Here is an 11,836-nt window from a genome sequence, read left to right as displayed (position 1 = left end):
CCCGCTCCTCCACTTGCACCTGGCTGGATGACCTTGGGCAAGCCATAACTCTGGCACAGCTGTTCTTGAAAAAGAGCTGTTTCTGTCAAGAGCTCTCTCAGCCCCACCTACCTCACAGGGTGTCTGTTGTGGGGAGGGGAAGGGAAAGGAGTTTGTAAGCCGCTCTGAGACACCCTTGGGTAGTGAAGGGCGGGGTATAAATCCAATCTCCTCCTCCTCCTCCTCCTCCTATTCCACTTTTTAAGAAGCGCCTCAAAACTTATTTAAATTACCTTATGGTTGATGGTTTTAGGCTGCCTCCTCACTGGGGTTTTGCTCCATGTTCCCCCCAGACTGCCGTTTCCTACAACTGCGCTTTGGCTTCTGCACAGCATCATTATACAACTGTCCACCTTCCGTGTTTCTCCCTCCACCCCCCACCCCCGATTCCCTGCACATTTTTCAAGAGGTGCTTAGTGAAGATCGTACTTGAAAGATTGTACTCAAAGTGGGTTTGGTATTTGTGCAGACAGGAAAGTGCAGATTTTTGCTGGGTTTTTTTTTTAAATCATCAGTAGATATATTACCATAAAATCATAACACTAGCATGATATATTTACTACATTTTATTTCTAAACTGCATACTGTCTACCAAATTTTTAAAAGCTGGCTGAGTGGAGTATAGTGGACATGAGGTGATACCACAAAGAATACCCCTGTGTCGACCCCCCCAGTCTCCACTGTAAATGCCTCTGCATTTGCATTTGCAGTGGAACGAGAGCATGATGAGGAATTTTCCCAAATGGAAGCAGACTTGTCTGGTCCCTCTGGTTTCTCTCCCCCCCCCCCCCTCCTTCCCCCCCCCCCCCTGTTTTTCAGTACTTTTGCATTTTTATATGTTTTATCCCACCCATTTAGGAGCTCAGGATAACATACATGGTCCTGTCGCCATTTTATCCTCCTAACAACCCTGAAAGGTAGGTTAGGTTGATGGAGAGTGACTAGCTCAAATTAGGCACACTGACCGTAGAACCATACTTAGTCAGATTCTTAGCAATTCTTTTTTAAAATTATTGTGTACAGTGCCTATTTATATTTAAGTGCTTAAGAAATAAGGACATTATGAAATATTAATCTGTTTTCTTCTGTTTGTATTATCTGTTCTGACTGACAGCAGTTCTCCAGGTCACGGGCAGGGAAATATCTTTCCCAACATCTGGTACCTGAGATCCTTTTAACTCACCAGGGATTGTATTGGGGACCACCTGCCCATAAAACATATGTTCTACCCTTCAGTTGTGGACTGGTCCTCAGGCTATGTCTATATACTCAGCTTTCCTTTAAATATTGCTAAGTGCTAGACGATAAAAGCATCAGAAATTAATCCTTATACACCTTAACAATTGGCAAAACTGGAAAATGTTGCCAAACAAATTTTAAACTTTGAATTTCAGATCCAAATGCATTTGCTTTTTGACTGATTTTTTTTACCTCCACCCCTATTCAAGAGCTTGGCATCTTTTGGTTATCTGGTTTATATTTATTTGATTATGTTGCTTATGGCGCCTATCTCTGGTCTCCAACTGGTAGGGCTCAATCTGACATAAGGCAGATAGCATTAGTGGCAACATTGTCTGGTGGGGGGAAGATATATAGAGAAAGGATAGAGTAATCAAGGTAAAAATCATAAGATAAAATGGAGGTGCATTATGTTAAGTTTACCGTAGATCCCTGCTGGATCTCCAGTTCCTGATGCCGCTATTTGTGCTGCTGAGGAGACAAGCTGGTTTTTTATCTAAACGGTTAAGTGGAGAAGCAATGTGGCTTTTTTGTTTATTGCAGACACCTGAAAAAAAATCTGGCCTTTTCACATTTCCAGCAGTTATTTTCTTGATGGTTTTAGGATGATGGTAGTACACTGGACTCATGGGTGGCAAAATTGTTATGGGGGGGGGTCTACAGTTTGCACACCACAGAAACTGCGATGTGAAAAATTGATAACAACTGCTCCGCACGTGATATATGACAAAATCTACAGCAGTTTGTAATCTGCCTATGTAGTCTATAGATGTATCCCTGTTTTGCTATCAAGGCTTCCAACAAAGGAATTCTGGCAACCGCTGTTCTGTGAAAGAGCTAGTTTGTAGAGGTCATGAGGCATCAAACTGCAGAACAGGAGATAAGTCAGTGAGTATGTATTGTGTTTTGATTCTGCCCTTTCTCCAAGGAGCTCAGTGTGGTGTTAATTCGGGAATATTTAAACACATGATCACATGAAGCTGCCTTATCAGGCCACTGGTCGGTCAAGCTCAGTATTGTCTACTCAGACTGGCAGTGGCTCTCCAAGGTCCCAGGCTGAGGTCTTTCACATTACATACCACCTGCTCCTTTTAGCTGGAGATGCCAGGGATTGAACCTGGAACCTTCTGCATGCCAAGCAGGTGCTTTGCCACTGAGCCACAGCTCCACCCTGCCATTTGTTTTCCCATCCTCCAATTTTTGTCCCAACTATCCTGTGAGGTAGGTCAGGTTGAGGAAGAGTGTTGGCTTGTGGTCACTCATGGTACTGAGAGAATCTGGAACTCCCCATTCCTAGTCTGACAATCTACAATACCACACTGGCCTTTATTTATTTAAAAGATTTCTGCCTCACTGCTCATCCAAAAGCTTCTTGAGCAGCTTCCAGATAAAAGCCACATAAAATCCCAAGTTCAAATAGTTCAATAAACATTAAACACATTAAAATATTAAAATCAGCAAACAATGTATGTATCACATGGAGGAGGGGAGTTAGTTATTTAAAATAATGAAACACAAAACCTGAGTGAACAGTAAAGTCCCAGACTGCAATGCTTTGGTGCCATGAGGACATCCGTGAGGTGGGAGTTCCACAGTTAGGCTGTCACCACAAAAAAAAGGCCCTATCCTAGGTAGCTACCCAGCTCACCTCTGATGGAGGTAGCAGCCAAAGCAGGACTCCACGGAGGGCTTAGTTCTTGGGCAGGTTAATTTAGGAGAAAGCAATCCTTTAAGAGTAGAGGATGGATTGGAGGACAGCAGGAGAAATGGGAAGCAGAGACTAGATAAGATAGCCACATATGCTGTGGAGTGAAGAACTACCAGTGTCCAGAATCTTAGGCTTATAGTACTGTCCTGGCTGAAGCCTAAAGGCTAACAACTTCTCGCTGTTGACTCATTTTACTAATGAGATCCAGGGAGCTGCCATAGAGATGAATATTAAGCTCTTCCCCGGAAGACAGGCAGCAGAGAGCAGGTGATTGTATTTCGGAGGCTATTGTCAGCCTGGGCAACAGTAACTCTATCTTGCTAGGTTGGCTTCCTCGTGGCAGATACAATAGCACAACTGTGTCTGTAATGTGAACCTCCTATAATTACCGGAGTGGGAAGGCTTATGAGAGATGCGTCAAAGAGCCACACGGAGGCCATCAGTGAAAGTTTGTTGGTCACGAGGGAACCCTGGCTCTCAAAGCCTGAACGGGACGGCTTTTTGGCCTGGAGACAGTGAGGATGCAACAGCAGCCAGAAAGGTAAGTTGTTTCCTGTTTGGTATTTAGATACAGGTTGTTAAGGCAGTCAGACTGGGTAAAAAAACAAACCAAACAAACAGGGACCTGGGAGAACAGGTGCCCCAAACATCCTAGCTTGGAGCTGAAGGGTCCCCTTACTTGTTGACAGGAATGGAGTCTGTGGATCTCTCTGTATTTTATTGGCCACAAGGTAAGGTTTGCATGAGCTGATGTTGTTACAAATCCTAGGGGCAGGCCTTATTCCCAGAGGGGTGTGGCTGACTGATCTTTGACCTGCTAGACTTTATTGGTCTGATTCAGCCAGGCAGTTCTTAAGATAATGAGGCATGCAAAGCTGAGCTGCTGGTTTAGGATCACAGCTCCTGTGAAATCACAATAGGGTCAGCTTTGCTAAACACGAGCACTTAAGCAGCCCAGATGTGAGGTTCTGCAAGCAGGCCATTCTTACCTCTTTGCTATAAAGTGAAATTTGGATATCCAGATTTGTCTGAATGATAAAGACTTGAACTGCCAAGAAAATTCAGCAGCGTAAATCATTCGCATTTTAAGTTTAATTTGGGAACTTCTGTATAATTATTAAAAGTATTCTGGGCTTTCAAAGCCTTTTTTATGATGGGTCACGTACTGGGGGATTACAAAGTAAGGGAGCCTAGAACTATAAACCTATGAGGCTTACTTAGAAATAGAGTTTTTGTTGTATAGTGACGATAATATCAGTTTAGGACTGAAGCAATTTGGGGCCAGAATTGATGCAATAATGCCATGTGGAAATGCCCAGTTGGGATCCAGTCTTACATTGGAGTATATTCAGGATCTCCAAAAGCTGACAGAAATTTGTCACTACTACATATGTTTGACTATGATGGTGCACCGATTGGCAACTCTCTTTGTTTTTCTGTTCACCAGGATGTCTCAGGCTCCAGAGGATGAAAGCAATGAGATGGCAGAGCTGGGGCCAGAGGCCCAGTCCCTCATCCCAAGCCGCAGCAATCATAAAATTGACTGTATCATCTGCTATTGCTCCTACGATCTGTCGACCCACCTGCCTCGCCGCCTCTACTGTGGTCACACTTTCTGTCAGACCTGCATCAGGCGCCTTAACGTGGTGGCTAATGAGCAGTGGTGGATTCCGTGTCCACAGTGCCGCCAAAACACACCCACCCCTCGTGGAGGAGTGACCATGCTTGACTTGGACTTGACAGCCTTCTTAGCAGTCAAGTCTGAGAAGGAGCATCCTCGAGTGGTAGGAAAGATAGAATCTGAGCAGGTCTCAAAAGTACCTGCCAAGGAGAAGCCAATCACCCAGCAGCCCATTGGCCTTTGCCAGGAGACACTGCCACAGCCATATTTTCCACAGAATAACTGCTGTGGCCATTGCCTTTGTTGTGTCACCACAGCTGCTTTTCAGGGCTGACTGAGTTTTTGATATGGGTAGCAGGGGCTGGCCCCCATGGAATCTAGAACTAGGGCCATTTTAGGTCTGTAAACAAAGCCTGTTGGCAAGCTTGGCCAGGCATTTTCTGAAAGCGGTCACCTTTTCCAGCCATCTTGCAGGAAATCCCTTGCCTTGATCGTTCCCAACCTCATCTCCTGATTGGCTGAGAGCTGTGTATAAACCTTCCTGGGTCACGTCAAACCACATTCATGAACATCCTGTTGGTGATGACACAGTAGCTTACAAGAATGCCAATGCTGTGTTAGGCCAGTCTTCTTCAACCCATTGTCTGCCCTTCTACAGTCTTCTCCTGTGGATTTTGGCATTGGTTATTACCCATTTTATCCACAGAATTGATCTAATCTTTGACTGGACTTGGTAATGGATTCCATAATGGCAATGGACAATGAGACACTGATGTCTGCTGGGGAAATACCACGTTATGGGCCTATTTCCTTACTTCAAGTATGCAACAACGTGTTCCAACCTCTGATACTGAGGGTTAATATTGACATGGAGATTGTTTGGGTAGGGGGAAGCAAGGATGAAGGGAACAGGTTGGCTGTTGCACCTTCTTTTGCTGCCTGAAGTGATCCCAAGGTTCTGTGATATTTGATACCACCAAAATTATGCCCTACCAGGTATACATCCTTCTACATTCTGCTAAACTGATGGGGGGGATCTACAAAATTTGAAAAGTGAGGAGGGGAGGAAATAAACCTTGTAATGAGTTGTGAAATGTGTATATGTGTAAAAACAGAAAGGGTCAGGAGAACAAAGATAACAAAAGTTATCTGTTTTGTGAAGTCTGGTGAACAGTTGGCCACATTTATAATCACAATTTAGAGAAAGTATGAATTTTGATAAAGCATGGGAAGCAGCTACATAGTACTTGAACCTCATTTGCTGCTGAACAATGTGCTTGATATTTTCATTTCCTCGTGTGATTCCACTTGGATTTTAGGACAGGGAAAGTTAAACTAATTAATCCCCATCTAAAGTGTTTGAAGAATTTAATATCATATAACATATGTAGTCAAGCAGTCACCAAAAATACATAATTTGCAAACATGTCAGGTTGTAACATTACAGTTCAAGATGTCTTGATTCACTGTTCCTGAATTTTTTAAATTCAATATCCATGCATGCTTTTGCAAATATGTTTTATATGTGCATTTCAGAGTTTGTACATTTGTCTGGTCATAGTAAACTCCTGCCTATTTAAAACATGGAAATAGGTACACAGTCTATGTGGTCTGAACACAAGAGTTACCAGTGTGGCAATGAAAAAGTGACTTGTGTTGAAGGGAGAAGAAACTGAAGTATCAATTTCATACTCCACATTTTCTTAAAAGTCTAAACCATCCATGGTTTTTATATAGCAATAAAGCCTTGATTGATGACTGGTGGTTACTCTCAGCTATTGGAGTTTGTGTCACACCTCATCACTATGTGTAAAGATTGAAAGGAAGCTATGACACAGGAGCTCTATCTTTTAATCTCAGCTGTATGTGAGCAACATACCATCAGTCATCAATATAGCATGATCAAATGTGTGTGACAAGAAAACAAGGCCCTATCCTGAGGAGCTTACAATCTAAAACCTGATATGATGGGAGGTGGTAGAATAAATAGGGAAATAATAGGGGTCTTTGCATTTGAGCATAATTGGAGGCCCTGTGGTGTTTTATTAGAATGCCTTGGAGCCCAGTACTAGATTCTTGCACCAATAGCAAGATCTAGGTTTAAGTCTACATTGCTAATACGTTCTGTGATATTTGATACCACCAAAATTGTGCCCTACCAGGTATACACCCTTCTACATTCTGCTAAACTGAAGGGGGGATCTACAAAATTTGAAAAGTGAGGAGGGGAGAAAATAAACCTTGTAATGAGTTGTGAAATGTGTATATGTGTAAAAACAGAAAGGGTCAGGAGAACAAAGATAACAAAAGTTATCTGTTTTGTGAAGTCTGGTGAACAGTTGGCCACATTTATAATCACAATTTAGAGAAAGTATGAATTTTGATAAAGCATGGGAAGCAGCTACATAGTACTTGAACCTCATTTGCTGCTGAACAATGTGCTTGATATTTTCATTTCCTCGTGTGATTCCACTTTGATTTTAGGACAGGGAAAGTTAAACTAATTAATCCCCATCTAAAGTGTTTGAAGAATTTAATATCATATAACATATGTAGTCAAGCAGTCACCAAAAATACATAATTTGCAAACATGTCAGGTTGTAACATTACAGTTCAAGATGTCTTGAGGATTTTAGGACAGGGAAAGTTAAACTAATTAATCCCCATCTAAAGTGTTTGAAGAATTTAATATCATATAACATATGTAGTCAAGCAGTCACCAAAAATACATAATTTGCAAACATGTCAGGTTGTAACATTACAGTTCAAGATGTCTTGATTCACTGTTCCTGAATTTTTTAAATTCAATATCCATGCATGCTTTTGCAAATATGTTTTATATGTGCATTTCAGAGTTTGTAAATTTGTCTGGTCATAGTAAACTCCTGCCTATTTAAAACATGGAAATAGGTACACAGTCTATGTGGTCTGAACACAAGAGTTACCAGTGTGGCAATGAAAAAGTGACTTGTGTTGAAGGGAGAAGAAACTGAAGTATCAATTTCATACTCCACATTTTCTTAAAAGTCTAAACCATCCATGGTTTTTATATAGCAATAAAGCCTTGATTGATGACTGGTGGTTACTCTCAGCTATTGGAGTTTGTGTCACACCTCATCACTATGTGTAAAGATTGAAAGGAAGCTATGACACAGGAGCTCTATGCTCTCAGCTATTGGAATTTGTGTCACACCTCACCACTAAAGACTGAAAGGAAGCTATGACACAGGAGCTCTATCTTTTAATCTCAGCTGTATGTGAGCAACATACCATCAGTCATCAATATAGCATGATCAAATGTGTGTGACAAGAAAACAAGGCCCTATCCTGAGGAGCTTACAATCTAAAACCTGATATGATGGGAGGTAGTAGAATAAATAGGGAAATAATAGGGGTCTAATGACATTTGAGCATAATTGGAGGTCCTGTGGTGTTTTATTAGAATGCCTTGGAGCCCAGTACTAGATTCTTGCACCAATAGCAAGATCTAGGTTTAAGTCTACATTGCTAATACCTCCAGATAGCAATAAATACTGCTGGATTGCTTTCTGTTCAGCATTATGTTTCAGCATTAAGAAATGACAGGAATCCTGTTGACCTAGGAACGGTGCCACCTTCATATATAAAGTCAATACACCTAAGACTGGTAATACAGGACAACATAAAATAGCTTTTGTCACTCTTGTTCCTCTTGACGCAAGCTAATTTTCAACCCATCCAAGTGAGTAAATACAGCCATTGTTAACAGGTTTTCCTGGGTACATTTTGTATCTTTTTTCCAATTCAAGTGCATTATTATCAAAAGATAAAGGAGCCCTTCTTTGTGTAAGTTCTGCAAATGTCCTAGAGTATGGCCTCTGTCAACTAGGTGAGGCATCAAATGTAAAAGCATCAAGAACAAACTTTTCAGTAAATATCACAATGATTTAGAGGTGTGAGACCCAGACAGGTGAAACTTTTCCAGTAACTGACAGGCAGTGTGATGTAGTGGATTAATGTGTCAAACTGGAGACCTGGGCTCAGATCCCTACTCAGTTATGAGGATCATGGAGTGACTTTGACCAAATTACTCTCCTAGCTTACGTTACAGAATTGTTGTGATGATAACATGGAGGAGTGCACCTTGAGCTCTGTGGATGGAGGCTGTGATAAAAATATAATAGACAAATCACTGGGTTTCTCTAGTGGGAACAACCTCCCTTCCCGGTTTCTGCGTGTTATGCCAGTGTAAAAGGAAGGGAATCTCTTAACCATTTATAAAGTGGCCATTGTCATGGTTAAAAATAGATTCTTCTTATCTGGTAGGGCTCCAGATTATGTTAGTAGTTGCAAATGATTTGGTTGTCCATCTTAAACAACATGGACAAAATGCCCTTTTCTCATTAAAAAGAAAAAAAAGATGATATAAAACGTAAGGAAATTATAAACAAATTTACTCCCTTATTTAAAATGTCTACTCTACTTTTCTTCAATCACAGACTCGTGATGGCTTTGGTTTTAGGTTTTGGCAATTAAGCAATGATTAAATGTTGGCTAAGACATACAATTTTGGTCAGTTGACAACATTATGGCAGAAACTGAACAAATTCAGCTACCCCCAGCACTACAAGTACCATGAGAGGAAAAAGCCCACACCTATTTAATATTTCTTCTTGTCCTTGCAGCTGAAAAAACAGTCCCCCCCAACTGGCAACAGGCAACTTCATTTGTGCACAGCTTCAGTGCTTGGCAGTTGTCCTGGCCAAAGTTCCCTTCCCTCTCACGACAGGTAGAAAGGCTATAGTTTTTAGCTTGATTTTTTTGTTTGTTTTTGATGGTGCCCAGGTCCAATTTGTTTCTAATGAGTAATGACCGATTTCTTATTTGTTCATTAAAAACAGAGGTAAGTAAAACCAGGCCTCATCTGGGCCTAACGACGCTGAGCGCTCAGTGAGGCCTAGTAGTTGACTGTTAAAAACAAAGCCTGTTTAAAGCTGCTGCTGGGCATCAGGTTTGTAGGGTGTGGGCTGTGTTCCCAGTAAGAATGTTATCATATACACAAGAACACACTCTTTAGGTCTGTGTGATCCAGAATAACTACATCTCCCAGCTCTGTACACATGAGCATACCACCATTAATCTTAATTATGACAGAAACCCAGAATGTTTAAAAACCTGATCAACAGGACTGACAACACTCACTTCCCTGAATTATGAATATGGTGAGATATTTAAAAGGTCTTAGTTTTTGTAGTCTTATTTGTTATCTGTTATCATGTTTATTTTTTTGATCACCTCATCACTTGAACAAAATTACTTAACCGAAAGTGGTTAATCATTTAATAAAAGTGGAAGTGTGGTAGTCATTTTGTGGGACATTCTGGTGGTATGTCATCTCCAGATGTTTCGCAGGGCCATTTTTGGAACTTTCCCCCCAATTTGTGACCATGGCTTTTATATTTGTTTTACAGGTGTTGGCCAAGATTGAATATTAAGCTAGCAAAAACAGGAGAGAAAGCTTACACCCATTAAAAAATATGTATTTTAGGCAATGTGAAGTTTTATGTAGTGGTTAGAGTGTCATACTGAGATCTAGGAGGCCGTAGCACCCAAAGCAGCTTATATCATTCTCCTCTCCATTTTATCTTCACAACAACTCTATGAGTTACATTAGGCTAAAAGTATGTCACTGGTCCAAGGTCACCCAGCCAGCAAATTTCCAGGGTGGAACAGACATTTGAACCTGGGTCTCTCAGATTCTAGTCCAACAATCTGACCACTATGCCACAATGGCTCACAATGTTGTGAAACAAGGATTCTGGCAGGCTAACTGTGATGATACTCCTGTTTCAGGCTGACAGAATTTCAGGCTGACAGAATTGGCTGTGATGGGCAGAGCTGAGCTGAGCCAGAAAATAATTCAAGTGGTACTGGGGTTGATCCTGGCAAATTCTGGTGAGAAAATATTGCAGAAAGCGAATTTTAAAACTTGATAATAGGAGGAAGACCCTGTTATAGAAAACAACCAGAAAATACTCTTAAAGTACAATGTTGTTTAAAAATGTAATCTTGATTATATGTAAGAGCAAATAATTTGTTATGAATCATACCCCCATACTAACTGAAACCTCTTGCCCTCTCCCATGAAATCTGAAATGCTGGTTCTGCAAGGAGGTAGCACAGACTCTACTGTATGGTCTACCAATGTTTAGAGCTTTCCCCCCCCCCCCCCCCCGTTTTCTTTTTGCACATAACATTCTGTTTTGGGCCTATAATTCTGAGAGGTGAAGATAAAGAAGATGTCCAAACCAATTGTTATGAAGTTGACAGTGGGGTAAAACAGATGAGGAGCAATATTAAAAGGTGCTGTAACTAAAAAGAATCTCTTAGCTGCTCAGACCAGTGACCAGACTGTCTGACCCAGAAGATTTCATAGAGGTCAAGAAAATCACCTGAACTGCTCTGACTTATTGGTACAAGGAGGCATTTCCTTGCAGGTCCCTCCCCTGGCCAAAATTGACAGATTCTCTCTTGACGTCTTTTATATTACAGGTTCAAGGCTTACAGTGGTATCTTACCCTGATAAGAGGCAAAACTGAAAAGAAATTAAAAGCAACAAACTTTAAGACATTAGTTGGATGCATCTTTATTTATTTATTTGTTATAAATTTATTTTCATTTTCAATCAAGAATACGTTTGTTTAAATAATTATACATTTCTTTAAATAAGGTTCATATCTCTTCTTTTACATTAAATAACATTATTTTACATATTTTCGAGTCTAGTCCATCTTCTTCAGCCAATCATAAATTATTTTCCATCTTTTCCAAAATAGCTCCTCTGGTTTATTTTGTAATATTATACTTAGTTTGTCCATTTCTGCTACTTCTAGTATCTTATATTTAAGCTCTCTTATAGAAGGTATAACTTTTGATTTCCAATGTTTCGCGATAAGTATTCTAGCCGCTGTTAGAATATAGACAGTTATATAGGTAAGATCTTTTATTTCATCCGGTATCATAGTAAGTAAATAGATTTCTGGTGTTAAAGGAATATTGATTTTTAGTATATCTAAGAATATCTTGTGGATTTCCCCCCAGAAAACTTGGATTTTGTCACATCTCCACCATATGTGGAGATATGATCCTATATTTCTTTTACATCGCCAGCAAATGTTGGATGATCTAGGGAAACATTTTGCTATTTTGTCAGGAGTCCAATGCCATCTATAGAATAGTTTATATATATT

At 40.5% G+C, this 11,836-nt stretch overlaps 1 protein-coding gene across 1 annotated transcript; it reads left to right on the top strand.

The window, feature by feature from the left end:
- The first annotated feature begins 3,507 nt into the window (after window positions 1-3,507).
- Window positions 3,508-4,941, top strand: RNF224 (ring finger protein 224). Its single transcript, XM_015416772.1, has 2 exons — window positions 3,508-3,527; window positions 4,434-4,941. Exons 1-2 carry the CDS (start codon window positions 3,508-3,510, stop codon window positions 4,939-4,941), a joined length of 528 nt encoding a protein of 175 aa, XP_015272258.1.
- Window positions 4,942-11,836: the final 6,895 nt, after the last annotated feature.

This window comes from Gekko japonicus, unplaced genomic scaffold, assembly GCF_001447785.1.
Source record: "Gekko japonicus isolate JY-2015 unplaced genomic scaffold, Gekko_japonicus_V1.1 scaffold140, whole genome shotgun sequence".
NCBI lineage: Eukaryota > Metazoa > Chordata > Lepidosauria > Squamata > Gekkonidae > Gekko > Gekko japonicus.
This window is presented reverse-complemented; position numbering and strand designations above follow the sequence as displayed.

What these genes read in the sequence shown, in the direction of transcription:
- RNF224 (XM_015416772.1), top strand. Translation starts at nt 3,508, where the DNA reads ATGCAACAGCAGCCAGAAAG. An exon ending in ATGCAACAGCAGCCAGAAAG is followed by an intron (nt 3,528 to 4,433) that starts GTAAGTTGTTTC and finishes TCTGTTCACCAG; the next exon opens with GATGTCTCAGGCTCCAGAGG.